Raw genomic sequence first — 27,941 nt, 5'->3', positions numbered from 1 at the left:
TGAAAACTGTTGTTTAAATTCACTTTTATTGAAAATTTCCCATTTTCTGGCCGTGATACAGTCAAAATTCTTTGTGTATATCTAAAATTCATTTGGTTGTTTTATGTGTTTAGTTTGTGTACCACGGTGCTTAGCACGGGCAAGAAGAAGAGCCACGCATAACAGCTGTTAATATCATCATCACGAAACAGCTGATCCGTGAGGATTGTCGCATTTCTGTATTTTGTCAATTACCATAAGAATAAGGAGTGCAACAATTGCAACCACAACCCGGACACTTTAATTGATTTGGTCTCTTCAAATTATTACAGACTTTGCAGCCATTCAATAAAAGCCGTCTGATGGGTCTACAGCAAATACAGCTACAAAAACAGAACTGCCAGTGAATAGCAAACAGAGCAAGAAGAAGCAGGAAACTGGCCAGCGCGCACGAAACATCGTGTGAGAAGAAATCTGAAAACACACCGACATAAAACACACACACACACACACGGAGAGGGACAAACAAGTGAAGAGATATAGCAAAGCGCCGAGCGCATTCTATTTTATTCACATTTTCCACACAAAAAAGGCCGCAGCATAGCAGCAGCAGTAGCGACAGCAACAGAAAAAGGCACAATTGCGTCGTATAACAAAAACAAGCACACACGAGATTTCTGAAAATTCAGTTTCAAGTGAAAATCAAACAATTGTGCGAAAATCTAAAATCGAATGACCAGCAGTATTTGCCTGTCAAAATAGTCGAGAACAAGCTGTCAGCAGCAACACCAACAACAACAGCATTATTACCAGCCCTCCCTCCCTCCGCACAGCATAGAAGAAGAAGAAATACGAGAGTGTGTGCGTGAGTGTGTGTGCGTGAGTGTGTGTGCGTGTGAGCGGAGTCGCCAGCTGAGATTCCCGTAATAGCAGCAGTGCATCATAATGAGCATGGTACGACGCATCTTTCTACTGGCTCCAAAATACAAAATTTGGACAAAGGGTAAGCGGAAATAACAATAACAAGTAACATAACAAGTAACATAACAAGTAACATAGCAAGAAGTTGCAATTCACACACATGCAAGCATGCGAAAAGCCTCAAACTGTATGCTTGTTGTGCAAAATTGTATACGTAACTGCGTCATTTGCAGAGAGTGATCGCGTCACGTAGCACGATCAGACCGATCAACAGCAGCCGTAAGCAAAAGCAATAACAACAAGAGCAGAGAGTCTAATTAGTATATTGTCCAGTTCGCTTATCAGAATTTCTCTGACTGCACATAAACTTTATTTATACACTGCCTCGCTGCCCCTATCTCTCTCTCTCTCTCTCTCTCTCTCTCTCTCTCTCTCTCTCTCTCTCTCTCTCTCTCTCTCTCTCTCTCTCTCTCTCTCTCTCTCTCTCTCTCTCTCTCTCTCTCTCTCTCTATCTCTCACGTGAAGGTTAATGCATCGACAACATTTGAATTCGTAATATGATTTAAATTCATGTCAAACAGCTTGTGGCGAAGGTCAACGTTGTACCGCTTAGTCGCCTACTCGTTACGTTATACCAATCAGACAACGTAACATATATCGTATTAGCCGTGATTGTTTGTTGTTGCCATTTTGATGGCTTGCTTACAGCGCGGCGAGCGCGTTTTTGAACTGAACTTGAATTGTCTCAAATTGTGGTCGAGGCTTAGTTATTGCGGTTGCCGCTTTGACGCAATGATCAGCCGGTCGAATAAATTTTTTTTCTTGTGTACAAATAGCAAAAACATATTTTTTCTTGCTGGTAATAAAAACTGGCTAGTAATAACATCTTTTTAAAAGCCCATAAGGAAAAACGTTTACGTAACTTTTATGAGGAAGTGTTTCTTTTTTATTATTCATATGTACGAAGGGAAATTAGATAAGCGCTATTTTAACTGAACTTGATTAGGTTTCATATTTTCGCTTTCCCAAGAGATCAGTTAATATAATACAATAATAGTATCAGTTTGTTAAGGTCTAATTGAATTCAGTCAACTTTTATTGCTTGACAACTTGCTAATTGGCATCCGATTTCATCAAACAACTGCAAAAACAATAAAGGGGAAAAAAAGTATAAGAACATTAAAAATGATTTCTAGAAGCCAAAACTGTAAACAATTGAATACTTATTTTTCCACTGATTATTCCTATGGTAACTGTATATATTTATTACTTTCTTCCTTCTCCGCAAGATTATAGGACAAATTTACAAGTTCTCCACCAAATCTTTTATAGATAATCTTCGAGTTTGTATATTATTTCATATATATATATAACGTATATGTGTATATATATAATGTATAATTCCCAATGCCATATTAAAAAGTTCAAAGAACTGTAGAAAAACAAATCAGTTAACAACACTTAAAACAGAGTTTAATTAGTATGTATTAATTACACTTTCCATTTTGTAGGCAACCAGGTGCAGCACACACCAAGATGCATATTACTGAGCACAGGCGGAACAGAAGGGAGCAGCCGAGCGATTCTCACCAGACAGTTCCATGTAGCCACACAATACTGTACCGCCAATGGGCATCTTGTGCTGGAGCCTCTGGTGGTCATACCCACCTACATTGACATAACCAATGGTGTCACTAGCATGTCCGATGGGAGCAACAGCAGCAGCAGTGGCACTGGTGCGGGCAACGGTGCAGTTGGCAGTGGTGGTGGTGGTGCGAAGACACCCAATTCCAGTGCTGGTGGCAGTGGTGCAAACACAACCGGCGGCAGTGGTCCTGGTGATAAATTTCTATCGTGTCCGAAATGCGGCAGTGCCTGCACCCAAGTGGAGACGTTCGTTAGCTCCACGCGATTTGTGAAGTGCGCCAAGTGCAACTATTTCTTTGTGGTGCTCTCCGACGTCGAGACGAAGCAGCGCATCAAGGAGGAGCCAAAGAATCAACGCAAACCGCCGCCGCCGCCGCAAAAGATCATGGAGTATCTGGACAAGCATGTGGTGGGTCAGGAGTTCGCCAAGAAAGTGCTCGCCGTTGCCGTCTACAATCATTACAAGCGCATCCATCACAATCTGCCACAACTGCAGCAGTCGTCCGGCCAGGGCTCTGGATCGGGCGGATTGGAAGGCATACCGCGCACAGATCTCCTCCATATCACCGGCATTGGTCACACACTGAATAGCACGCCGGGCAGCGAGTTGCCGCCGAAGCCAGCGCAAATGGGCATGGGTGGCGGACTGACGGGTTCCGGTCTTAGCAGCGGTCTACATACAGCCGGCAGCAGCATTGGCATGGGCTCGACCTCACGCGGTGATCACCGTCCCGGCTCCGAGATTCTCGACAACCAGAGCACCGACGTCAAATTGGAGAAGAGCAACATCATCATGCTGGGACCGACGGGCTCCGGCAAGACACTGATAGCCCAGACAATAGCACGCTGTCTGGATGTACCGTTTGCCATCTGTGATTGCACGACACTAACCCAGGCCGGCTACGTCGGCGAGGACATCGAGAGCGTCATCTCCAAGCTACTCCAGGATGCCAACTACAAGTGAGTCGCGTCCTAATCCATATACACATCTGGACAGCAAAAATAGGTGTGCAGACAATAACTTGGCTACAAGCTTGGTTACTGCTTTTTTAGTTAATTTAATACACAATTCTTTACATGAGAGAATGTTGTGTCATTTTTTCGCTTTTGGTGACTCAAAAGCACCATACCATTATCGGTTGCGGATGAAGTTTTGAAGATTCCTAAGCGCCCTTTAATATTTATATTTTTCTGAAATTGGCAAAGAAATTCTGAGGCTTTCCAATTGATAATTTTTCTTTGAGATTAAATTCTATCTTTTTGACCTATTTAGTATAATATAATAATTTGATAGCTCAGTTAAGCCCTTATAATAATGAATACATTCAAATCATCCTTCATGTGCCAAACAGTTTCAATTTATTAAGAAACAACGTCGACATATGATTTACATATTTGCATTGATTCGTTTTGAAAAATCACAAGTTAATGTCTTTGCACCTATTTTACTATCCCATTATTATTTACTATATTTTAAATTGAGCTCAAATGAGCTTTACACACACCTTCCAATTTTGAGGTCAAAATTTTGATCACCTGTTGTTTTACTCTATTGAAATTGCTGCGTGAAATCATAAAATTCAAAATATACTCCAGAGGCAAAGCGTTACAAACCAATATATATATATCGTATATATAAATATAGAACCATTATTTATAAACACACTTTTTCTCTCTTGTTTTTTTTCCGCTGCAGTGTGGAACGCGCTCAAACTGGCATAGTCTTTCTGGATGAGGTGGACAAAATTGGCGCTGTGCCCGGCATACATCAGTTGCGTGACGTGGGCGGCGAGGGTGTTCAACAGGGCATGCTGAAGATGCTCGAGGGCACCGTTGTCAACGTGCCCGAACGCAATTCACCACGCAAGCTGCGCGGCGAAACTGTCCAGGTGGATACCACCAACATACTGTTTGTTGCCTCTGGCGCCTATACGGGTCTCGATCGCCTTATTGGCCGGCGCCTCAACGAAAAGGTGACTATGCTAAATAGCCCATGTATAAAAACATATCTGAATTGCATCCCCTTTTTTTTATTATAGTATTTGGGCTTTGGCATGCCTTCGACAAGCGGTTCGGGTCGTAGAGCCGCCCAATCGGCTGCAGCTCCAATGGAGAACGATCAGGAGGAGCGTGATAAATGCCTGACCAAGGTACAGGCGCGTGATCTCGTTGAATTTGGCATGATACCGGTCAGTATATATATATATATTTATTATATATTCTTACTAGTTGATAAATAACTTTGTTGTTGGTGTTTCGAATGCAGGAGTTCGTTGGTCGCTTTCCGGTGATTGTGCCGTTCCACAGTTTGAATGTCAGCATGCTGGTGCGCATTCTAACCGAGCCGCGCAATGCGCTAGTGCCACAATACAAGGCTCTATTGGGCCTGGACGAGGTGGAGTTGTCATTCACCGAGGATGCAGTTGAATCAATTGCAGCATTAGCCATGGAAAGGCATACAGGTGCACGCGGTCTACGCTCCATAATGGTAAATTAAGGATCCATAAATTGTTGAGCTCTTTAATTAATATTCAATGCTTGCAGGAGCAATTGCTGCTGGATCCCATGTTCATAGTGCCGGGCTCGGACATCAGAAGCGTGCACATTACCGGAGACTATGTGCGCGGCACTGATCAGCCCGTTTACAGTCGCAGAACCGACGATGAGGAGAGCATCGATGCCACAGCTGAGTCCACAGACAACACGGAGCGAACCAACGATAATGATAAGAACTTTGAGGATAGTGAAAAAGTACGGCTCAAACAGTAAACCAAACACACTAAACAAATAACAAGCTAAGGCGCCGCCAACACAAAAAGCAATCGCAAACACAGCAGTTGCAACAATAGTTAATCGCAGGAAACAGTAGCAACAACAACAACAACACTGCATCGCTTTTCCATTTGGTCTTTCCAACTTCACCAAAAATGTCGCCAGTGCTTTTCATTTACTTTTAGAGTTTTAAATTTTTGTCTTATATACATTTGTTTGCTTACAATGCTTTAACTACTGACTTCAAAGCAAACTCTATTTAAACTTAGTTCCCATATCTACTATATGCATATACGTTAATGTGTTATATTATTTTTAGTCACGTTTTAATGATACTTTGAGTGGCACATAGCCCCACCTGCAAAACCACGGCCTCCTTTTTATTTTGAATGGCTCTTGCTCAATTTATTTACATATAATCGCAAATATCCCCCTCAATATGCACCTGTGATTCAGAAACTGGCAAGCAGCGTAGAAGATTTTTACCAATCGTTTGCATAATGAATGGATATTGTAAGAAAAATAAAAACATTATCACACAATAAAACAACAGATAGAATTGTAAAGCAACAAAAATATTAATTAAAAAAAGAAAAATTATAAAAAAATAATTAAGCTCGACTAATTGGAGAAAAAATAACAACACCAACAAGAACCTTAATTTTTGCCAGTTGGCGCTGCGTTAGTTTTCCTTCCTTTCTGCATACCCACACTACGATATATCTATTTCAATTATACCTGTAAAAATATATATATTTAAAACTAGGCAATAACAACTTGCATAGTTGAAGTGAGTTACAAATTTTTGAATAGCCTAATTAATGAAGAGAAGCAAAAATAATATTTTTAGCTAATTTAAGTTGTACAACAAAACGAAAAAAAATGCATAAGTAATTTAATAATAAAAAATAAATAAAAACAATCAAAAATATTTCTTTTAATAAAATAAAAATAACAATATTTTGAGAGACAAAACTAATAGACTTATTTTAAGTACATCAAGAAAGAGTTTTTAAGGTTGCTTGGAAGAAGTAATATCATGTAAGTGCTCCACAAAAATTAAAAAAAAATAGAACAAATAGAAAAGATTTTAAAAAATACATGGAAAATATGCGAATTATGATGCTTCAATTCCGGTCCATGTTGATGTAGTCAGGTACAAAGGCAAAGCAGCCAGGAAATTATATCAATTATACTTAAGAGATCACCCACATTCGAGCCATAGAAAACAGCATTGAACCAATTTATGATTATTTTTATTTAATTATCATATTCAACTAAACAAAATTTGCACAAATTAAATTGACTAAAATAAACTACTCAAAAAATTGACTCATGCAACTTTCATATTCGAAACTCTTTCGTGCGTTATTCGCTATTTAGTTTTGCGTTTAATTTGATTTATTTGTATTTTGTTTGGTTTTATTTTAATTAATGAATTAAACTGAATAACGAAATTGTCGCATTAATAAATAGTTTTTAAATTTATTGCACATCAGCACTTAAATATTTTCTTTTGTTTATTTTTTTTGGGTTTTTTGTAATAGTTTTTTTGTTTCACGTAGTGTAAAATTTGTATAAAAATTTGTAAGTAAATAAATATCTTTGTTGCGTGTGTGTGTGTTTGTTGGTTGTGTATTTTTGTTTGTTTGTGTGAGTGTTTGTGTATATATAAATAAGTAGTTAAATCCCGAATTTGGTAACGAGTTTTAATCATTCTCCTCAGATATAAGCAGCTCGTATTCCTGTGCCGCAAAGCGATCCCAATCGGTGTTCTGCAAAATGATATTAGTATGATTATGTGAAGTGAATTTAATTGAAGAAGTAGTTTTGAATATGGACATAAGTAGGACAGATTACTTACAGACTCATCCCGCTGTGCGGCAAATGGATCGCGCTGCTCGTGATCCAGATATTTCTCCAGATTGAAGAAGGTATCGAAGAAGACGTGCGTCATTTTGCAGCGCTTCAAGTCACCCAATGTAATGGAATCACGGTTCGCAGGCTTAATCATGTCTAGCATCTGTAAGGGTGTGAAAGATATATGTTGAATTTCGACAGTTGAACTAACTAGGATTCACTGGGATTGCACACCTGACACAGACAGTCCTCGAAGGGCAGACACTCAATGCCAATGCCCTCCATGCGCTGCTGCTGCTCCTCATAGAAGTATTCCAGCTCGTACATGGACAGAGCACCATCACCATCGATGTCCATGCAACGGAACCAGTACTCGATCGCTGTCGGCGTGCGTTTATCCTCCTCGGACAGTATGAACCATACAAAATCTGTATAGGACATTTTTGGCTCATCTTCAGATGATTTTTTGTTGTCGCTGCGCGTCACACAGCCGGAGAAGATGCGTTCAACGATGCGGGTGGAGAGGGCATTGTCGCTGTGCTTGGCCAGATCATCCTGGTTGATGAGCAGATCGTGATCTTTGTCCAATTCCCAGAACTTACAGTAGATCACATAGAAGTGCTCGTAGCTAAAGAAGGCCATTATCTGATTGATATCCTCCTCCTCCTCCAGCAGGCTAATCATCTGCACAACAAACGCTACAGTTGTGGCCATAACCTATCCATTTTGGATATATGTATATATATATAACAGTTGACTCACCTCCAGCAGATCGGAACGCTTTAGCTCCGATATGGTTATTTTGCCGCTCCAACTGCGATTCACCGAATAGAAGATGCGCGCGATGACTGTGTGCACGTATCTGGAATGGAACTCGGTGGCTTCTTTGAGAAACGCCAGACCCGGATGCGTATCGACCACGTCCTGCACCATCGGCACCAAATCCTCCGGCACAATATAGGAACGAAAGCGCTGTCCGCGCGACATTATATAAACGAATCGCGAGGCCGCCTCATGGCAATAAACATTCATCCTGGAAAAACGGAAAGCGTATAACTTTAATGACCCTCGAGGATGGAGTGCTGGGCTCAGCTTACTGCTTCCAGAACTCGACGAAACGCTGTCGCTCGACCAGACCGTTGCTGGTCGCCTGGCAGAAGGTCATGACCGGCATGCGCCAGTAGAAGGGCAGGCCGCACAGTTTCAGGATGCGCGGCAGCTCATCCTTCGTCACCTGGTTGTTGGGAAAGCTATCGAAGGCGGACAATATGCCGCGTATAACACGCTCCATGGCGATCGTTGGCTGTGGCTTGCCATGTGGAAAGTAGAATCTGACCAAATCAAAATGATATACATGTATATGCGAACTGGATTCGATTGGAGCACAGCATTTGCTCACCTGGGTATATAGACGCTCTTTGTGCTGCGTATCTCCTTTTGCAATAGGTCCTGTGTCTGTGGCGCCGGCGGTGTTGCATGCAGCTTCACCTTAAACGTGTACCAGATATAGTTACCATATATTATAGTTGCTTAACATAAGTTTCATGGACACCACACAGTTAATTTATTTGACTTTTTGAGGCAGTACATAAAATTTCCAAATTCTTGCAAACATTTTTTATTTTGTTTATATTTGCTCGCATTTTTCGCAGATGGGGAAACAAACCAAAAAAAAAAAAAGAAATTTTCAACTGCCACGCCCCAAGATTTGGCCCTTTTAATTTAGTATGAAATATGTTAGTGTATTTAAATAAACAAATTATTTTTGTTTTTGTTTTTGGCTAAAAATTATATTAATATATGTATGTGTTTTATGTTCGTGTCGGTGTCGAGCATAACTCAGCAAATACTTAAATACTTCGTGGAAATTACACTAAGCTCAGAGAAAATCAGAAAAGTAATGAGCAAGAAATAAATTCAAACACACACCCAATTTTGTGGTTGTTTTTATTTTTGTTGTTGTTGTTGTTGTGGTTGTGCTAAATACAGCAGCAAATAGAAGCTAAATTTACAATATCTTAATTGGCGCCAATGAAAATAATCTATTGAAAGAAATCTATAGAATTGAGATACGCTGTGCTTAGTCGATTTTTCTCTCTGTGTGCTTTGCTGGTGTGCGTGTCTGCCTTTGGGGCTCTTAAAAAGTGCTTAATTTAATTAAATGAGGCGGGATTGGAACAGTCAAGTTTAAAGGTTCGCTGCGAATAATTATAAATCAATTATCTTATTCTCAAGCAGTTCAAATGTGTTATTGCATTTAAATTTTGTAAATGACGATGTATAATTATTTTGTTTAAGATTATTATATGCTTATTTATTAAAAATTTGTGGGTATTTTATTTAAATTATAAAAAATAGTTTTATAATTCGATTGTCAAAAGTTCTGCTTCAAAATATTGTTTGATGTTATTCCCAAATTATGAACAGAAAGTATTTAGCTAATAAAATGTTGACTGGGGATCGTATCTTAATAAATGTAGATTCATTTTAATTTTCAATAATAATATATTGTAAATATATTATGCATACGTATTTTTCTAATTCCCAACAATTTTTCATTTTCCATATTCAGACTGATGCCGAAAATTGAGATATTTCTCGTGAGAGTTTTTGTATTTCCAAAAACTAAGCTGTGTATTGAGTAGTATCATTAAACAAAAGATCGATAATAGTAATTTATCAAAAATGAGTTGTTGTGGTATAAATAGTCATGGTTTACCTATCGAACGGCCCACGTGTTAAATGTTCAATTAGATTGCGTTGCCCCCACACGAAATCAACTTATTCCTTATACTAAAACAATCGCCTTTGTTGTGTGCCTTTGTATGCGTCTTGTACCAATGCCACCCCATATAAGCAGCATCATTTGCTTTTAGCCATCATTTTTTTACGTTCTATTCCGCATGGAAAGCTCCAAGTGGACTGGCAGAAACCACGCACTGGTCATTCATGATTTTAAAACTGTCAACGGCAGCATTAACATTAATCTTAACTCTACACGCAACAGTGAAAAGAAAAGAAAAGAAAACAACACACATACACACAAATAGACAAGCTGGCAGCTACTGACGCTATATTACGTATACGCACGGATACGCTCGATTGCTAGGCAAAATATTACGCATACGCATAGTTGTTAAACAAATAAGTCGAATAAATATCGAGGAGCAAGCCTTCAATTGCGTCTGCAAAGAGCAAATAGCACAAAATAATTGCCGACAGAGTTGTGAATTATTTATAGCAATTATTTACTTAGCATCAGCAGCAACAACAATAACAACAAAAACAAAAATGAAACGTGGCAAAGGGTGGGGAGTGAGTAAATTAAATATTATGAAGTCAGACACCATACCTCATTCATTCATATGCTCATATCCCGCACACTCGGCACACATCGTAATTAAATAATTAAACAATAAAATATATAAATACAAATATCTTCAACAAAAAATTCCCCAAAAAAGCAATGAAAGAGAGCTCGACTTGGATATACCCTGAGCATAGTTATTACAAATATTGAATCGATTCATTTGAAATTATACTCAATTGGAAGTCTATGTATTTAAAATTATTATCTTTTACTACAATCGGAAATCGATTTCGATATGGGCTGCTATCGATAACATGGAATAAGTTCGATATGTGTTGGGTAAACAACGAATTTACATTATTTGAAATCGACTTTTACATACAGACGGACATGCCCAGATTGAGTCTGATCAAACATATATATGCCATTTGAGGTGGCCGGTTAAATTGCATAGCTTTTTCCGAACTTCATTATACCCTTTTCGAACATTGTCAATGGGCGGAGTATAAAAAATGAACGCAATTCGTGTTGCTTAAATAATCATGCGCATGTATTGTATTTTGTATTTTGTATTTTTGCTTGTATTCAACTCGTCTCTTCGCTGTTTATATATGTAGAAACTTTTTCTAATCTCTTATTTTTTTTATTTTTTTTGCCTATGCACATTTGTGCTGATCGTAAATACTTGATTTGATTGTTTGTATACGAGAATATGCATGCTGAATAGGGGTACTCAATATTTGCTTGAACACGAACAAAAAAACTTTACACCTAACGAAACGATCTTTCTCGTAAATAAATTGATTATTCTTCTTAATTATAAATACATATTCTTTTTTTCTTTTGCTTAATTCAATAATAATATTACCGCAAATTATTCAGCTTATTTGGAATTCCTTAATAATATTTGTTAGCTTTCAAATAGCAAATTTAATAACATGATTTCGGCTCTGATTATGATGATTGAATTAATATTCTGTAGTCTAATGAAATAATTTTAGATCTAAAATTTCTTAGATAGTTTTGAATGTATCAGTGAAATATTAAATAGCTGGATACATGGATCACCTAAGCTGAACAACATAAAGAATATATTTATTATTGTGCCAACCTAGCAATATTATACTTTTAATTTCAGTTTTCTTTTAGTTGAGTTTAATATAAAAAAAAAGTTGCGAGAGTTGCAAATAAGTTACATCATTTTCGTAAAGATCGTTCAACGAAAAACGAAACGAATTATTACTCTTTACTATAACTCTATCTAAAACTGAATAAAATGTCTGAGTATACATATAAAAAACCTATAGTAAACTTAGAATATATACAGTAAGACTACAACAAAATTATTACTATCTAAATAGTGACTTCAGCTTAAGCTCTGATTAATTGAATTTAAGTATTGATTGTGTTATTTGTGTGTATCACAATAATTAAAGTGATTTGTGATATGTAATATGATAAGCATATATATAGTTTCCAAAGTATATAATTTGCTGCTACGCTTGAATATTTGTGCCTAGCTAAGCTCATGCATAAAATGCTTTTCGAAGCATATCTTTCCAAATGGGTAACCCTAATGGCTTATTGGCAATTGCAATGCTCTATGTCTATATACAAATCTGTTGTCCCGTCTCGCCTCATCTCTGTTGGCAAGCGATAGCAGCAGCAACATGTCTATGGCGTCTTGGGTTAACCTTAAATCAATCAATGATGCTAAAGCGGCCCGATAAGAGCAACACAGCAACAACGATATTTTATTTGTTTTCAATTGTCGGCGAGGGGGCGGAGGTGTCGCAGCGGATGGGGATGGGGATGGGCATAATATGTTGCTATTGTTGCTATTATTGCTGGTGTGCGGCTGTGGTGATTTTTCACTTGCTATTTGCAGTTGTTAGATAACAACTGAAATCTACACACTAAGAGCACTATCGCTGAGGTAATTTGCATAAATTTGGAAAGGGGGTTTGGGGTTGGTGCTGGGCACTGGGCACTGGGTATTTCTTCTCATACCTTGAGCAGAGTTTTGGGCGGCGCTTCCGCTGGCCGTTTGATATCGAGAAATGAGTTGCGTCCATCCGGTCGTTTCTCAAATAGCATCACGCGCTCGGCAACGGAGCCACGTGTCAGGATCGGTCTGCCCACTGCAATTGAATAAGATGAGCAATATGAATAATGCTGTAATTTGCCATTTGGCAATCTGTGATTGACTTATTACAATTCTTATCCTGGCCATTGGTGAGCGGTGCCCGGCTGCCGCTAGTCGGTTTGATTTTATTCAACGTTGGCATCGTTGTGTCCGCCAATGTTGCTGGCGACTCAGCGGCTGTTGCTGTTGCTGTTGCCGTTGCCGTTGCATTGGTCACAATGTTGCTGGCATTGTTGTTATCAGTGTTGCTGCGATTGCTGTTGCCGCTGCTGCTGCTGCTGCTGTTGATTAATTTGCGCGTGATTGTTGGCTTTTCTTTGGTTATGGTTGCTGCTGTTGCTGCTGTTGCTACTGTTGTTGTTGCCGGCTTCTGTTGTTCGCTGTTGTTCTCTTTGGTTTTGCTGACTTTGCGTGTGGCTATTGACGTCTCAGAGGCGCCTTTAGCTGTCGCATTCATTACTGCCACGCCCACATGCGGCGCATCGACAACATCGTTGCTGCTGATTGCTTTGCTCAGTTTCTTTGTGGGCTGCTGCTCTTTTGCTGCTGCTGCTGCTGCTGCTGTTCCTGTTGCTGCTAACTTGTTGCTGTTGTTGCTTAAACTGTTGCTGCTGTTGCCAGTTTTGCTGCTGCTGTTGTTGCTGCTCTGACGCTTTTTGGCAGGTGTTGTTGTTGCTGTTGCTGATTCCTTTTGCAGCAGCTCGCTGATTTTGACCAAATACTGCGTTTGCTGCTGCGACAAATTATTCACGTCCAACTGCAAATTGATGTCATAATTTAGATTCACATCGGGCAGCGTTTTGGCCGAAACAGCAGCAACCTTTTTTGGCGACTGCAGCGTCTCCACTTGACTTGTTTTGCCCGCCTTGCTTGTTGCTGTTGCTGTTGGCGTTGGTGTTGCAATTGTTGCTCCCGTTGCTGTTGCTGTTGTTGTTGCCGTTGCTGTTGCAGTTGCTGTTGCTGTTTTCTTTAGCTTTGTGCTGCCATTTGGCTGTGTTGCCGCGCCCATTTCCGACTTTTTGATGCCACTCTTGCCCCTTTGTTCTTTGTCTTTGTTCACAAAGCTGGTGACCATCTTTTGCAGGCCCTCGGCGTTGCTCAGATCGGTTGTTGTTGTTGCCGCGGCAACAGCAACATCCGCAAAATCACCGGTGGCCGCCGCATTTGTGTACATCTCGAGCAGCTGGGCGGGCGGCAGGCCGCGGCTCTTCCACGTGTGATAGATGGCATCGGCATGCTCGTTGATCTTCTTTGAAAGCTCCGCAATCTCGTCGTGCGCATCGCTGCTGATCACCGGCGCTGCTTTTGGGGACTTGGGACTCGCTGCAGCCGCTGAGGTAGCAGCAGCAGCAGCAGCAGCAGCTGTTGCCGGTTTGCGTGTCGTTGTTGTTGTTGTCGTTGTTTTGCTGCTACTCATTGCCGTTGAGCTGCCGGCGCTGTTGCTGAGCTTTTTTGTTTTTGTCGTTGTTGTTGTTGTCGTCGAAGACGCCTGCATTTTGACAAATTGTTTGAGTTAAATTAAATTTTTATCTTTTTTCTTTTTGCCTTTTGCTCTTCACTGAATTTTCCTCTTTTGATTTGTAATTCGCACAATTTGCTGTAGTTTTCACACAATATGTATTCACATTTTCAATTTGGTCAGTGTATTTGTCTATACACTTGAACAAAATGTGGCATTATTTAAACGAATTGAGACGGTTATTTCATCGAGTTAAATGTTTAGTTTGGTTTAGTCGCATTTCACACAATTCATTGGCCGCTGTGTGGCTTGTAATTCTGGTTGATTTTTACAAATTTCATGTGCGTTTCATTCACTTTTCACATTTTCACATTTTCCTCGTTTTAACTTTTCTCCGTATGGCGAAATCTATTAATAAAAACAAATACCAAAATTTCCTATTTCGTTGATTTCAGACGCCGCCGAAACACACACACACACACACACACACACACACACAGCCCGCACTCTGCGTCGACGGCGACGCACACACAAAAATATAACGTCGGCATTAGCATCGGGATCGGGGCATCATCTCAATACGTAAGGCGCACACACTGTGCACAGTGGCCGCATGGCGTTTCTAAAGTATTTTCCATTTGTTATTCTTCTAAAAATATGAAGTATTATGAAGAATTGCTAGATATCCAAATGAAATGTAGATATAAAACTGGTAAATCTTTCATTTAAATATGTTTTGGAAGGCATAATCTGCTTTGCGTGCAAAATTTTAAATGGAATTCCTTTATCTTTGGACCGGCTACAGTTAATGCTCTGGCATTTGATTGTTTACATACTTTGTAGTTATTCAAAGTGAATGTGATGCGTTAATCACTTAACAAATCGCTCAAGCTAAGCAGTAAATTTCTATTTCACACATGCGTGTGAGATATTTGGCACAAAATCACTTAACGCATATCGTAACGCAAAATGTGGCTGCCACTGAGATCAATTAGTCAATCAAATTATTTATCATATTCTGCACATGCAAATGCAGTGACACTGTGCAACCGTAAGAGAAGAGAAGAAGAAGAAGAGGAGGAGGAGAAAAAACAGCCCCTTTGCCCGTTCTGCGCGGCATTTTTGCCTTGTTTTTACGTTTAGCAGCGACTGCTGCTGCTGCTGCTGCTGCTGCTTCTTCAACTTTGTACTATTTATTCGAAAATAAATTTCGAAGTAGTTGCCGCTGCCGCTGCTGGTGTTGTTGCTTCCGTGCTGCTTGCCACACACTCTTCTATTGCACTTAACATACGTGAATAAATAGTGCATGTGTGTGTGTGTGTATGTGTGTGTGGATGCCTATAAGTCGGCGCTATCGAGTATATTTGTGATGCTTGTCTGGCTCTATTAATGATTTAATTGCATTTATGCCCCAAAGGCGTGCGCTGACGCTGACGACAGTCACGATGACGCGTTGGTTGGATTTCGTCATTAATTAATAAACCAAACGAAAGGTTAAATGAAATTTGCGAATTGACATTTCATTTGGGCCACACCACACACAATGAAAACAAGTTAACACGTTAACAACAAAAACAACGATCAAAGATCACGCCAATAAAAATACAAAAACAAAAACACACAAACCATTCCACATACATATGTATGTATATATATATATATATATACAATATGTAACAGTATTTACACAGAAAAACGCATCTGGCAAGTTGGCGGAAAAATCTTTCCGTTTTGGAATCGTTTGACCGGGCGCTAAATTTAACAAACTATTGCCGTGTTCAACACACAAAATTTTTACCGAGCGCACTGTGCACGCGGACGCGAGCGTTGCTGATTAGCTTCGTGTTGTTACTGTAAATCTTTGTCCGCTCTGCTCGCAGCTCAAAATAACATCAGCCTCAGTCACAGTCTCAGTCGCTGTCGCCGTTGGCGTCGTCGTCGTCGTTGTCGTCGTCGCAGTTGGCGAGTGCGAAGTGGAAGTGATCTCAGCTGTTGCAGCAGCTAATGACACTGAGAACACACGATTAGGGCGCTCCCACACACAGAGAGAGAGACACACACACACACACGCTCTCGCTGACTCGTTCGCTACGAATGAGAGCGCCAACATCGCAATTACTTTGGCGTTCTTTGAGCAGTAGCAGCAGCAGCCACACTCTCTCTCTCTCTCATGGCTCTCTCACTTACCCCCACACAACACGCACACTCAGACGCAGACGTAAACGCAGACGCAGACGCAGAACACTTGCCGTACCCACACACGACACAGCACAAAACGAAAAAAAAAAGAAAAAAAAAGCAAACAGCAGAAATCAAAGCAAAGGTGTTTGTTATTTATACGCTGTGCAACCGCATGGGATATATGGAAATTGTTATCTTCTTCGCTGTTGAAGCAAAATAAATACTTTAACTAAACACAAATAATGTATAATAATAATAATAATGCCAAGGCAGCTTATCGATACCATAAGCAATATAATAAACCAAAATTTGCATGCTTAATTTACAATTTGCATATAAGTTGAGTTTTGAAAGTGTTCAATATTTTCATAGGGTATGCAAAAGTCAACGATTGCAATTGGGGTGTACAATTAATTTTTTATGTGTCAGACACACGAAGAAGAATAAAACCTGAAACATTTATTTCGCTCTGCTAATGCTAAATAACTTATATCTGTCGTGCCTTTTTTTTTAACGATGTTTGTTGCAGTCAGTATTTTTTCGTTAGTTTTTTCTTTTGCGCATTTTTTGGTGATTTTGTTTATATTAATTTCGAAGGTGGGCGATCGTTTTTGTTTGTTTAAAGCAACTCGAAACGATGTTCGAGCGAATAGCGCGAATAGTCTGTCATATAAAAAGATCGTATGAGGCATCTTTGTTATTTACACGTTTGCTGTTAAATTTTACACATGCATACACAGAACAACAAACAAGCACACACACACACACACACATACACAGCGACAGGGCGACAGGTGGGTGGAAGGGTGGGTGGGCTAACCGCAAATAAGCCGCTGTAGCTACTGAGATGATGTTCACGATCGTGATCATGATGAGCTTCAGGCAGAGCAGCACAGCGCAGCGCAGCGCGGCGCCGCACAGCTCAGCTTCCGGTTTGCGTTTTGTTTGATCATTTCTATCTTTATTGCATGTTGTTTCTATTTCTGTTTCTATTTCTGTTGCTGTTTTGCGGTAATTGATTTCAACCAAAAGATCTTCACCTTTGAACATGTCGATTGTCTCATAAATTGACAGTTATTTAGTTTAGCTGCCAGATAACCAGCCAACGTTCAATAGCCATATAAGGGTTGACTACCCTGACCCCCGCCGCTTCCCTCCAGCTGAGAAGCGTCTCGGTATTCGGATTAGCTTTAGAGCTCTGACCCAATTTATGCGAATGTGTTGAGTTTTACTGTGCGCACATAAAACAAACAAAGATCATTATGCCACACAGCAGACTTGACAATACAGAAAAGGAACACCCACACCCCCTAGTAAGCCAAACACATACACACACACACACCCATACACAATATTTGTTTAGACGCTATCTGACATGAGAGACAGCGTGTAAACAATGCAACACGAGCGTCACAATCGAAGTGTGAATAGATCTTTTGATGGCACACTGTCTGAATAAGCAGCTTAAATTTAATTCAGCGGATTTGTTATTTAAATATGTGCATATTGTGGTTGTGCCAATGATTGATCTGACTCGGTGACACTAACAAAGAATCGCAAATCACAAATAAAACTTCAATTAAAATCCCAATTCACAAATGAAAATTAAGCAAGAACAAAAATGTTTTGTTGCATGCAACTTATCTAAATCTATATATAGATAAAACTTTCTGATTGGATTTCATCTCAAAATCGTACTTTTTTTAATGATTGATCATTGAACCAATTCAGATATAAAAGTTAAGTAACTTAAAATAATACAAAATACGAAACTTTTCTTTAACATATTTTAAGTGAGCTAGTTAAATAAATATGTCATTAGACAATATTATAAAAACTTATTCAAATTTAATATTTTAATTATTATTTTTACATAATTGAATTGAATTTTGAATATTGTTTACATAGTAAACATATTATATTTATATCTAATTTATTTTCCACAGTAAGGCTTAACTTTAGTATATAAATTGTATGTGTAAAATTTACAAATTAAAAATAAAAATAAATATTTGAGTTAAATTATAACTATATAATAATAAATTAAATCTTATTAAGCGCAATTTAAAGCAAGAGCTCCGCCACAGTGCGTATGCGCAATTGTATGCCAACTCATTACGCATACGCAGCGTAAAGTCAATGTGCCTTTGAACTGTTAATCTTCTGTGTGTTTATTGTGTGCTAAGTTTATTTATTGATTGCTTATGGTCTTCATATTTGCACATTGCATTGACACATTAAATCACTGACTTTCCACGCCATCTTTTGTGGCACAATGTCAGCGCATATGTTGTTGCCACGCCTGCCGGTGCAGCGTGGAAACCTGTAAAGTACAAGAACTATAACTATTGACATTGGACAGCGTTGTTCGTCAAATTGTATTTTATATTTTCTTGTGCATTTTGTTTGGTTTAACGTTTATGTTATAAGCCCTTAGCTGTTAACGCATATATATTTTTAGGCCTTTGAGTGCAGCAACTAATTCAATTTGTACTTTAAACGTTGGGAAAACTATAAAAGCGACGTCTGAGCCAGGCACAGACGCAGGTTTCCAACGACCAATCGCCGCGAATAGTCCGCTTCAGTGAAATATTCAGGGAATAACTAATTTTATGTAAAAAGTGTTGAAATTTAAAAAAATAAAAAATAAAACGTTTATTTGCTGCTTTTTATGTAAAACGCAGAAGTTAGTGAAAGCAAAAGCCGGGATATAGTGCTAATACCAATACGAGATTCGAAATGGAGAGGTAGGCTATGAGATTGATCAATTGTAGAGGATGATCCTTGTCTCATACATATATCCTTTTTGTGCAGCTTTGCAGCAGTAGCAACACAACTGGGGCCACACTTTGCCCCACTGTCCAATGGATCAGTAGTCGACAAGGTGAGACAGAGGCAGAGAGGAGCATGAGAGCACCGGAAAGGAGCTTGAGCTTGAATTGCAATTTTTGATTACAGGTCACACCCGATATGGCGCACTTAATTAGCCCATATTGGAATCAGTTCCCCGCCATGGATCCCATTTGGGCGAAAATTCTAACCGCCTACATGATCATGATTGGCAGCATTTCTTGGTGCGGAAACGGCGTGGTGATTTACATATTCGCCACTACCAAGTCGTTGAGGACACCTGCTAACCTTTTGGTCATTAATTTGGCCATATCCGACTTTGGCATCATGATCACCAATACGCCCATGATGGGCATCAATCTGTACTTTGAGACCTGGGTACTCGGCCCAATGATGTGTGACATTTATGCCGGTCTGGGCTCCGCCTTCGGCTGCAGCTCGATTTGGTCCATGTGCATGATCTCATTGGATCGCTACCAAGTCATTGTCAAGGGTATGGCCGGCCGTCCGATGACAATTCCATTGGCATTGGGCAAGATTGCCTACATATGGTTCATGTCCAGCATTTGGTGCCTGGCGCCCGTCTTCGGCTGGAGCAGGTAAGCTAATATTATGAAAATATATACAAAAACAAGACTTTGCTGACTTACTTAACTGAATCAAAACTATTAAAATGTGTCCTTAAACGGTGGAAAATTGATAAACCTTTGTAATGTTTTCAATTGCACTTTTAAAGAGCTTTGCGAAAATGTATTTAAAAAAGAGTTCAGCAATTTAAAAAATAACTTAATTCAGAATGGAAAATGGGTATCCGAAATGTAAAATTATTTATCCGATAATATATATATCCTGCTGCTTAGATATGTACCTGAGGGCAACCTGACATCGTGCGGCATTGACTACTTGGAGCGCGACTGGAATCCACGCTCATATCTGATCTTCTACTCGATCTTTGTCTACTATATTCCGCTGTTCTTGATCTGCTACTCCTACTGGTTCATCATTGCTGTAAGTTCTTCAGGCTAGCTGGTGTAGATAGCTTGAAATTGAATTTGTCACCACTCACACACAGGCCGTCTCTGCCCACGAGAAAGCCATGCGCGAGCAGGCCAAGAAGATGAATGTCAAATCTCTGCGCTCGTCCGAGGATGCCGAGAAGAGTGCTGAGGGCAAACTGGCCAAGGTCGCTCTGGTCACCATCTCGCTGTGGTTCATGGCGTGGACACCCTATCTGATCATCAACTGCATGGGCCTGTTCAAGTTCGAGGGCCTGACACCATTGAACACCATTTGGGGCGCTTGCTTCGCCAAGTCGGCTGCCTGCTACAATCCAATTGTATATGGCATCAGGTGAGATCTGCCACAATACTAACAGTATAACTGAACTTGATATATATTTATATATGAATTTTCGCATTTCAATAGCCATCCCAAATACCGCCTGGCTTTGAAAGAGAAATGCCCATGCTGTGTCTTTGGCAAGGTCGATGATGGCAAGTCCAGCGATGCTCAGTCCACAGCGACAGCTAGCGAGGCTGAGTCCAAGGCATAAGGGACCACAACAAGAACAACAACAACAACAACAATACCACCAACTTAATACAACAGCAACAGCAACAAATAGAACAACATCAATAACAACAAAACAACAACAACAACAGCAAGAACAACTGCAGCAACAGAACGAAACGCTTTCGAATAATAACAGTAATTTGTTACATAACATAATAATGTTAACTAACATTTATCAAAATCAAACTTCTGCAATGTCAATAAAGACTAAAAAAATCTAAAAAAAAAAAAAATAAATGCAAACGAACTAGAAAAGTTACAAAATTATTTCCTCTTATCGCAAATGGATTAATCATGTACATAACAGTATAACAAAATATTTACATATGTAGATCAAACAATGTTAACTTACATCATTTACATGCACTGCTAACACTACGTAACACCACTCTTCAACTAAGCTGTTAGCTAACAGTTAACGTAATATATTAACAGCCCCCCTTTTCGAAAGAAAACAATTCAATTAGTTAGCTCACTTCATTATGCATCAAACACTTTATCAATGTATGCAAAACGTTTCACAATTGTATTCAGGTTTTGATTTAAAGGCACTTAAATTCCATTTTATAAATTAACATGCAGATGAAAGCTAAAAACAATGCACACAGTAGCACACATATTAATTATGCGCCTGTGTAAAATTCATTTCAATGCGTTCATTTCAAAAAACTTTCTGCTTAAATCTAGGGTACTGCAACTCGGTTAGTAGTAGCACAAAAAATGACAAAATTTACAATTAAACAAAATCAGTTAAAACAACAACAATCTCTACGCTAAATCCACTTCATTCACGGGGCATTTTAGTCATTCGCTGCACGAGGCGTATTCGCTTTCGCTCTTCTTCACTTTGCCTTTGGCCAGGCTAATAATGTTTGCATCCGTTGCATTTGTTGTGATGTTGTTATTGTTGACCGGCTTGTGGTACGTGTCCTCCGCCGTACTGTCCACACTGACCGAGGTGCAGACACGTTCCTGTATGATCAGCTTCCACAAGCGCACTTCAATGCCAACGCTACACGATCGAAAAGATAAATTCAGTTAAGTTAAAAACTGGAATTAATTTATATTTTAGCTTACCGTAAGCCCAGGCGCATTAGATCCAACTTCTCCATATTGTAGATGAAATCCTCAAATGTAAAACCTTCATTCAGTATGAGCGTCTTAGAGAACTCATCGATATCATGCTGGGCTAGCCACTGCTCCAATTGCTCGTCTATCTCGTGCAGACCAAAATTGTGCTTGATTAATTGGCGGCGGGTGTTGGCATTCTGGGTTTGGCGTGCGCCAGTGTTGCCGGCACCGCTCGGGCTCATTCTATGGCACTTCTTGTTGAAGTTGTTGTTAAAGGTGCGTCTGCAATGGAAACTGAACGAGATGAGTGAAATGTCTACAAGTTATTTATAATCTGGCATTTGTCTTCAAAACTATTCCATCCTTGACAACAGTGGCTTCCATTTCTTTACTACTGCTCACCTCAAACGCTTGCGACCGCCCATATAAATATGGGCCAGTTCCTGACTGATGTTGTGCAATGCGCGCAGACTCTGTCGATTCTGCTCCATGATCTGCAACTGCAGCTGCTTCTGATTGTCGCGAATGTCGCGCAGGATGCGGACACACTCCACGGAACTGCCGACGCCATCGATTTGATCGGGGCTGACTGCGCTGCCGGGCAGCAGCTTGTCCAGTGAGTGCTGCTGCTGCTGCAGCTGTTTCTCCTGGCTATCAATCGATGTGTGCGGGGCACCACCAGCATTGTGAACGCTCTCATCATCGTTGCCGGACAAGTCCTTATCCGCCAGATTAGCGCCCAGTTCGGGTGAGAATATGGTAACAGCTGCCTGCACGGCTCGCTTCACCAGATTATCGAGCGCAAACATCCAGTGTGGCTTGATGCAGTGCAGTCTCAGGGCACAGACAACTGCATCCTGAAATGAGTATAATGCCAAATGCAAATGATCCAGCGCGACGGCATCGTTATCGAGTTTCTGTTTCAGTTCATTGATGGTCGCCTCCAGATGCTTCTCGTTCTCGTTTATAATGTAGTCGCGCAGGCCGCGTATCAGCATCTCCAGATCGCTCTTGCGTATGGCAATGGAGTTCTGATCCGCATTGATCTTCTTCTCCCAAATCTCACAGATCTTCGATTCGTCCAGTGCCAGCACCTTGGACAGAGTTGTGCGTCTCTGTGAGTCCTTCTTCAAGCGATAAAATCCATCCGATTCGCTCGTATCGCAAATGCTGGTTCGCAGCGACGGCGTCTGTGGCTCGATCTCTGGTGATAGCAGAAACCCGGACGAATTGCGCCGTTCGATTATGAAACTCTGCGTGGCAGTCATCTCATTCATGTCCACCGATGAGGTGCCGAGTGAGACGCTACAAAGGGGCAATTGAAATTCAATTAAGTAAAGTCGAGATTTGTGTATAATCAATAAATATATATACATATATATATTTGTAGAACATACTCTAGTTCTGGTGTGGTGGGTGTATTCGATGTAGTATTGTAGGTCAATGGCGGCGTTGTTTTGTGCACTAAGCGATCGGCGGGCACGGATATGCTACGTCCAAATTCCGAAGTGTTTATCGGCAAAGCGGGTCGCAGCTTTCGTGGTTTGCTGCTGAAGAAAATGATAAGAGACAAGAGATAAGCGATAAGGACTCAAAGTCAATGTTGAATAGCAAATCTCACTCACTCTGTGAGAAAAGGATCGTCGAGCAGCTGCAGTGCAGAGGGTCTGTCCTGCACGCTGATGGCAAAGCAGCGCAGAATAAAATTCCTGGCAAAGGAGGACATCTCTTCGGGTATGGTTGGATGCTTCTTGTAGAAACCGACCTTAAACATAGCTGCCTGCGGATTGCCCAATTCACTAAACGGCGGACTTCCAGTGGCCATTTCGACATTTGTACAGCCAAAGGACCAGATATCAGCTGGCGGTCCATAGCCACGCACGCCCTGATCTATCACCTCCGGCGCCATGTATTGTAGTGTGCCCGCGAAGGTGTCTGTCATTGGATTGATGCGAGCCAGACGCTTTGAGGTGCCAAAATCTGAGATTTTGACGACGCCGCTGTACGTGTTGACAAGAACGTTGTCGCCTTTGATGTCGCGATGAACGATGTCCTGTTCGTGTAGGTACTTGAGGCCCTGTAGTATCTGCTTGGAGTAGAAGGCCATGGTGGACTCGCTATCCTTGAGTGGACCCCATTTGGTCTTTAGCAGATCGGATAACGAGCCACCGGGCACCTGCTCCATGAAGATCTTAAAGAAGCCATCCTCGGAACGTGAGCCCAAATACTGTACAATATTGCGATGACGTAGCTGGGAGTGCAGCTTGATCTCCTCGTGCAGCGGCTGCACATCCTGCGAGTTCTTCTCCGGCACCTCCTTGATGGCAATGCGCACCTGCGTCTGTTTATCCCGCGCCGCATACACAGTGCCATATGTGCCCTTGCCCAGCGTAATCTTGCGGTTCTGATCATTGTAGTCGTACTCGTACTGCAGACAGACAGAACATTTGTTATGAATCGTTTTACAATTGAACTAAGCCAAATAGACAAAAATACGTACCTCAATTTGCGCCTGGTCAGTCTCCAGATTGACAAAGACCTCCTGATCCGCGGTCATTTCAAGTATGCGTTCGTAAAAATTTTGCCGGCACTCCGTGGACGGAAAATAGATTTGAAAATCATCCGAATTGTGATGCACATAAAGATACGCACAGAGATCGTCGCGTTTGTACAGGCTCACGGATTTTATTTTGGATGCTACAAATAGAAAATCATGCAGCTTCTTGCAATCATTCTTTGAGTGGGCCAAACAGATGTTTACGATTTGTATGGATTTCTCATCGGCATCCATATTCATTGTTACATAGCTGGGCATATAAATCTTCGTGGGTTCGAGTATCTGCAAAACAACAAACAACATTTATAGATTCATTTATAGATGCAGTGTGATAAATTTTGAATAGTTGCTTACCAATATGGGAAAACGTATGCTATTAATCTCTTTAATATTGATTGCCTCCAGAAAGAAGTCCATCCAGAATTGAAAGGCCTGTTCCTCGATGGGCAGCTGGCGATCCTCTGGCTTGCGACGAAAGCGATGTATCAGCGATATATTACCAATGGTCGATTTGAGCGACCAAATCGGTGGCTTCAATTTAAACATACACTCGGCTGCCTGAATGGCCTTCGCATAGTCCTCGGCCAGAACGGAAATCTCAAAGAACGTGGCCACATCCCAGTAGCCGCTGAGCGTCGATAGGCTGCCCTTCTTTCCAATCAGATTGTTCAGCGTCATGCCAATATGCTGCAGCTCCACTGTGTTGCTGAACTCCTTGCCCTCGATCACGAGCAGTGTGGCCAAATTGATGCCCGCATATTCATTTGGCTGCACCTCGAAACTCTGACGATACCATTTAATGGCATTCTCCAGGCTCTTCGTGTCCGTACAGTCCGACTCCACGAACATATCCTTGTAGATGCGTCCGCACAGGCACAACATGTCCGGGAAGTGATTCTCCTTCTTATCGAGCGCCTTGAGCGAGGATTCTAAGGCCTTCTCACGATCACCCGGCCGATTGCGTCGATTCAGCGCGAAGGCATACAGGAAACTCATGTTTCCCGTTTCCACATATTTGCGCGTATTTGGTATATTCTTCAAATCATTGACCAGTCGCACCATTGCATCATAGTCCTGCACATCCCGCAGCGAGCACATAAAACTGTGCAACACCTCGCCGGAGAGCACATGTGGATCATCCAGCCGTTTGCGCATCTAAAATTACAGGAAATCATTTAATTAGTACTAGAAGACTTCAAATTAAAGAGTAATAATGGATCTACATAGATATATATAATAATCATTAAAGTTTGCGATATTAGTCATTAGAAATAATGAAATTCGCTAAATAATATATAAAATACACTCATTACGACTCTAATCAATTAGCTTTGGAACCGACGCGTTTTAATGTTGAAGCATTCACTGTAACTATTTAGAAACTATATAGTATAAGTCAATTATCGTATTTGTATTTGAAACTGAAACATGTACACCGTGTCCGCACTTAAATAAAAGATCGGAATATTATTAAATTAAATCCGCGTTGCGTATTTGCTTTTTGTATGACAATTGCACAAACATAAATAATCTTTTATGTGTGGTTAGGGCTTACAATAATAATACGAGCAAGATACTTGTGCATATTTACATGCACAATTACAAACATAAGACATGTGATAAATGACTAGGCTAATCTTACCCCATGTAGAATGCTCTTCAACTTATCATCGCTGGGCGCGTAGGCGTCGCGCGCCGCTCGCATATCACTGAGAAACTTTTCGCGCATATGCGCCCTGCGGGTGGAAAAGCGAGAGGGATCATTTACCATGTAAATAACAATTGCGATTTACACAGAATTATGATTGTGTGTGTGAGTGTGTGTAACAAGTACTCACTTTGATTGTATTTCAACATCTTGTAACTTGCGCTTGAGACGCGACTGTAATGTGGCTGTCACGCGTCCTTCGGCGGGTGTTTCCTTGTTGCTTGCCTGGTTTGTTAGATTGCAGGTACTTGTCTCCGCGTTGCGCTTATAGCTAAGAAACAAATAGTTGGCACAAGAGAGCTGCAAGGCAATGGAAAACAAGAGGTTTTTATTTCAGCTAGACTAATTAAACGAGACGTTAGTCTAGCTATGGAAAACTAATTTAAGCTGGATATGTTTTTATGAACCCCACTGTAAGCGCCTACACGTAAGTGGCCCTTGTCAAACCCAAATAATTTAAGTTAGACAATTTTCAACAGACGCCACTGTGTTTGAAACTATGGAAAACTAATTTAAGTTTTGATGGACGCCACTGTAAACACCTACACACAAGTGGCCCTTGTAAGCCCACATAATTCAAGCAAGACAACTTGAACGTGACGCTAGAGTGCATGAAGTTTTATGGACGCCGCTGTAATTGCAGGCGCTTGTTTATGTGCGCTGTGCATGTGTGTGTGTGTGTCAGTGTGTGTGCGCAGCGTGCGTGTTGTTTTGTGTTTTGCGTTGGCGTCCGTGCACTTGATGTTGTTTTTATTATTTTCTTTTTTTTTTTGGTTTTTCGTGCTGCGACGGTTAAAACAAAAATACCGACTTTTTTTTTGTTGGTTTCACAGAACGGAAGCACAATAAAAACTAACAAAAACAACAAACAGAACTGGCTGCTGTATTAACAAAAAAATAAGAGAAAAACGCTTAAAACAAATGCTTTTTTTGCTGTGGAATTTATCTTATCGGCAAGACAGTGTCGATTATGCTTTGTTTTTGTTGTGCGTGTTGTTTTTGTTGCCCTGCAATTGCTGTTGATTTTCCTTCTTTTTTTCCCCTCTTTTTCGTTGCCAAAATCTTTGGCTAATCACACCTGTTTTTTTGCTTAGGATTTAGATAGAGTATTTTTTGTCATACGCACCTTAAGGCTGAGCGTCTGTTTGGACTCCAGATCATTGTAGATTAAAATGTTCTCCTTCATGCCGAAGCTTTCGCGCACACCATAATGATAGGAGAGCGGACGCTGTTGTGTTAATATGCTTAAATCTATGACGGCAACATCGGCATTATAGAATGTTTCCAGCACATTCGTCTCACCAAAATCCAATCTTTCGAACTGCACAATTTTTTTCAAACATATAAAATTGTATAACAATTTTTTTTTTGTTTTTTAATTCACCTGGACACGCTGAAAATTGGCACCTGCCGATTGGACGGCCTGTTTGATTTCCTCGAGCGCGCATAGACGATCCTCCAAATGATCGCCCACAACGGTATCAATTACACAAACAACATCCATTGCTCGTGTTGAGATTGAGATTACCTCTCTCCTAATGTTGGGGCTATGTTCCTAGCAGTGTACAACGCCTGGGGACGGAGACGAGGCGGAGTGTGTTGTGTTTGTGTGCTGCTAGCGTGCGTTTGGCTTGTTGTGCGCGTTTGGTTGTATTTTAAACAGCTTCATTACCACTCACTTGTTATAATTGTAACGCGCTAAATGTTTTATAACGTACAAATAATAATAAATACGGAACTTTGTCGAAATGTGCGCAAAGTAGATGTCGACGCCGATGTAAAATAGGCACGAGTGTGACCAACTGCAGCAAGCCTGCAAATAACTTACGTTTATTTTTAGTCTATGCAAGCCCTGTTATTTTAACAGTGTTCTTTGCGCGCCGTTTTCTTTTGCATTTGAATTTTATA

At 40.6% G+C, this 27,941-nt stretch overlaps 4 protein-coding genes across 8 annotated transcripts; 2 read left to right on the top strand and 2 right to left on the bottom strand.

Moving 5' to 3' along the window:
* Window positions 1–2: 2 nt before the first annotated feature.
* LOC6567929 (ATP-dependent Clp protease ATP-binding subunit clpX-like, mitochondrial) lies at window positions 3–5,828 on the top strand. 2 transcript variants are annotated; one of them, XM_001994122.2, is made up of 6 exons: window positions 3–982; window positions 2,412–3,507; window positions 4,244–4,520; window positions 4,587–4,736; window positions 4,814–5,035; window positions 5,092–5,828. In XM_001994122.2, the coding sequence occupies exons 1-6, from the start codon at window positions 925–927 to the stop codon at window positions 5,314–5,316; spliced, it is 2,028 nt and encodes a 675-aa protein (XP_001994158.1). In that variant the 5' UTR covers window positions 3–924; the 3' UTR covers window positions 5,317–5,828. The 2 variants fall into 2 exon arrangements, with proteins under 2 accessions (XP_001994158.1, XP_032596221.1); XM_032740330.2 differs by having other exon boundaries at window positions 82–985.
* Window positions 5,829–6,558: 730 nt separating this feature from the next.
* LOC6567930 lies at window positions 6,559–16,042 on the bottom strand. The gene is made up of 9 exons (XM_032740265.1): window positions 15,893–16,042; window positions 12,705–14,502; window positions 12,500–12,630; window positions 8,579–8,667; window positions 8,277–8,510; window positions 7,942–8,212; window positions 7,414–7,863; window positions 7,184–7,342; window positions 6,559–7,094 (listed from the first exon to the last, which is right to left on the bottom strand). Exons 2-9 carry the CDS (start codon window positions 14,128–14,130, stop codon window positions 7,029–7,031), a joined length of 2,826 nt encoding a protein of 941 aa, XP_032596156.1. The 5' UTR covers window positions 14,131–14,502; window positions 15,893–16,042; the 3' UTR covers window positions 6,559–7,028.
* Window positions 16,043–18,728: 2,686 nt separating this feature from the next.
* On the top strand, window positions 18,729–20,952 carry LOC6567931 (opsin Rh1). Its single transcript, XM_001994124.3, has 6 exons — window positions 18,729–19,022; window positions 19,090–19,159; window positions 19,234–19,724; window positions 19,986–20,133; window positions 20,198–20,475; window positions 20,551–20,952. The coding sequence occupies exons 1-6, from the start codon at window positions 19,015–19,017 to the stop codon at window positions 20,675–20,677; spliced, it is 1,122 nt and encodes a 373-aa protein (XP_001994160.1). The 5' UTR covers window positions 18,729–19,014; the 3' UTR covers window positions 20,678–20,952.
* Window positions 20,953–21,160: 208 nt separating this feature from the next.
* On the bottom strand, window positions 21,161–27,760 carry LOC6567932 (mitogen-activated protein kinase kinase kinase 15). 4 transcript variants are annotated; one of them, XM_032739880.2, is made up of 11 exons: window positions 27,418–27,760; window positions 27,160–27,354; window positions 26,164–26,333; window positions 25,968–26,061; window positions 24,680–25,480; window positions 24,269–24,607; window positions 23,394–24,196; window positions 23,166–23,318; window positions 22,171–23,073; window positions 21,775–22,062; window positions 21,161–21,709 (listed from the first exon to the last, which is right to left on the bottom strand). In XM_032739880.2, exons 1-11 carry the CDS (start codon window positions 27,535–27,537, stop codon window positions 21,502–21,504), a joined length of 4,074 nt encoding a protein of 1,357 aa, XP_032595771.1. In that variant the 5' UTR covers window positions 27,538–27,760; the 3' UTR covers window positions 21,161–21,501. The 4 variants fall into 4 exon arrangements, with proteins under 4 accessions (XP_032595771.1, XP_032595772.1, XP_032595773.1 ...); XM_032739881.2 differs by having other exon boundaries at window positions 23,166–23,315; XM_032739882.2 differs by having other exon boundaries at window positions 21,775–22,050; window positions 27,418–27,759.
* Between the last annotated feature and the right edge of the window lie 181 nt (window positions 27,761–27,941).

Source organism: Drosophila grimshawi, unplaced genomic scaffold (assembly GCF_018153295.1).
Source record: "Drosophila grimshawi isolate 15287-2541.00 unplaced genomic scaffold, ASM1815329v1 contig_311, whole genome shotgun sequence".
Classification (NCBI taxonomy): Eukaryota; Metazoa; Arthropoda; class Insecta; order Diptera; family Drosophilidae; genus Drosophila; species Drosophila grimshawi.
This window is presented reverse-complemented; position numbering and strand designations above follow the sequence as displayed.

Bases quoted from the DNA above. Each gene is read 5' to 3' on its own strand.
- LOC6567931 (XM_001994124.3), top strand. The intron at 19,725-19,985 runs GTAAGCTAATAT...CCTGCTGCTTAG, and splicing joins CCCGTCTTCGGCTGGAGCAG to ATATGTACCTGAGGGCAACC. The intron at 20,134-20,197 runs GTAAGTTCTTCA...ACTCACACACAG, and splicing joins CCTACTGGTTCATCATTGCT to GCCGTCTCTGCCCACGAGAA.
- LOC6567932 (XM_032739880.2), bottom strand. From the start codon at position 27,537: ATGGATGTTGTTTGTGTAATTGATACCGTTGTGGGCGATCATTTGGAG. The intron at 26,062-26,163 runs GTGAGTACTTGT...TTCCACCCGCAG, and splicing joins GATGTTGAAATACAATCAAA to GGCGCATATGCGCGAAAAGT. The intron at 22,063-22,170 runs GTGAGCAGTAGT...CATCTCGTTCAG, and splicing joins GGCGGTCGCAAGCGTTTGAG to TTTCCATTGCAGACGCACCT.
- LOC6567930 (XM_032740265.1), bottom strand. From the start codon at position 14,130: ATGCAGGCGTCTTCGACGACAACAACAACAACGACAAAAACAAAAAAG. The intron at 8,213-8,276 runs GTAAGCTGAGCC...CCGTTTTTCCAG, and splicing joins TTCGTCGAGTTCTGGAAGCA to GATGAATGTTTATTGCCATG. The intron at 7,095-7,183 runs GTAAGTAATCTG...ATCATTTTGCAG, and splicing joins CCGCACAGCGGGATGAGTCT to AACACCGATTGGGATCGCTT.
- LOC6567929 (XM_032740330.2), top strand. From the start codon at position 925: ATGAGCATGGTACGACGCATCTTTCTACTGGCTCCAAAATACAAAATT. The intron at 986-2,411 runs AGCGGAAATAAC...TCCATTTTGTAG, and splicing joins CAAAATTTGGACAAAGGGTA to GCAACCAGGTGCAGCACACA. The intron at 3,508-4,243 runs GTGAGTCGCGTC...TTTCCGCTGCAG, and splicing joins CTCCAGGATGCCAACTACAA to TGTGGAACGCGCTCAAACTG.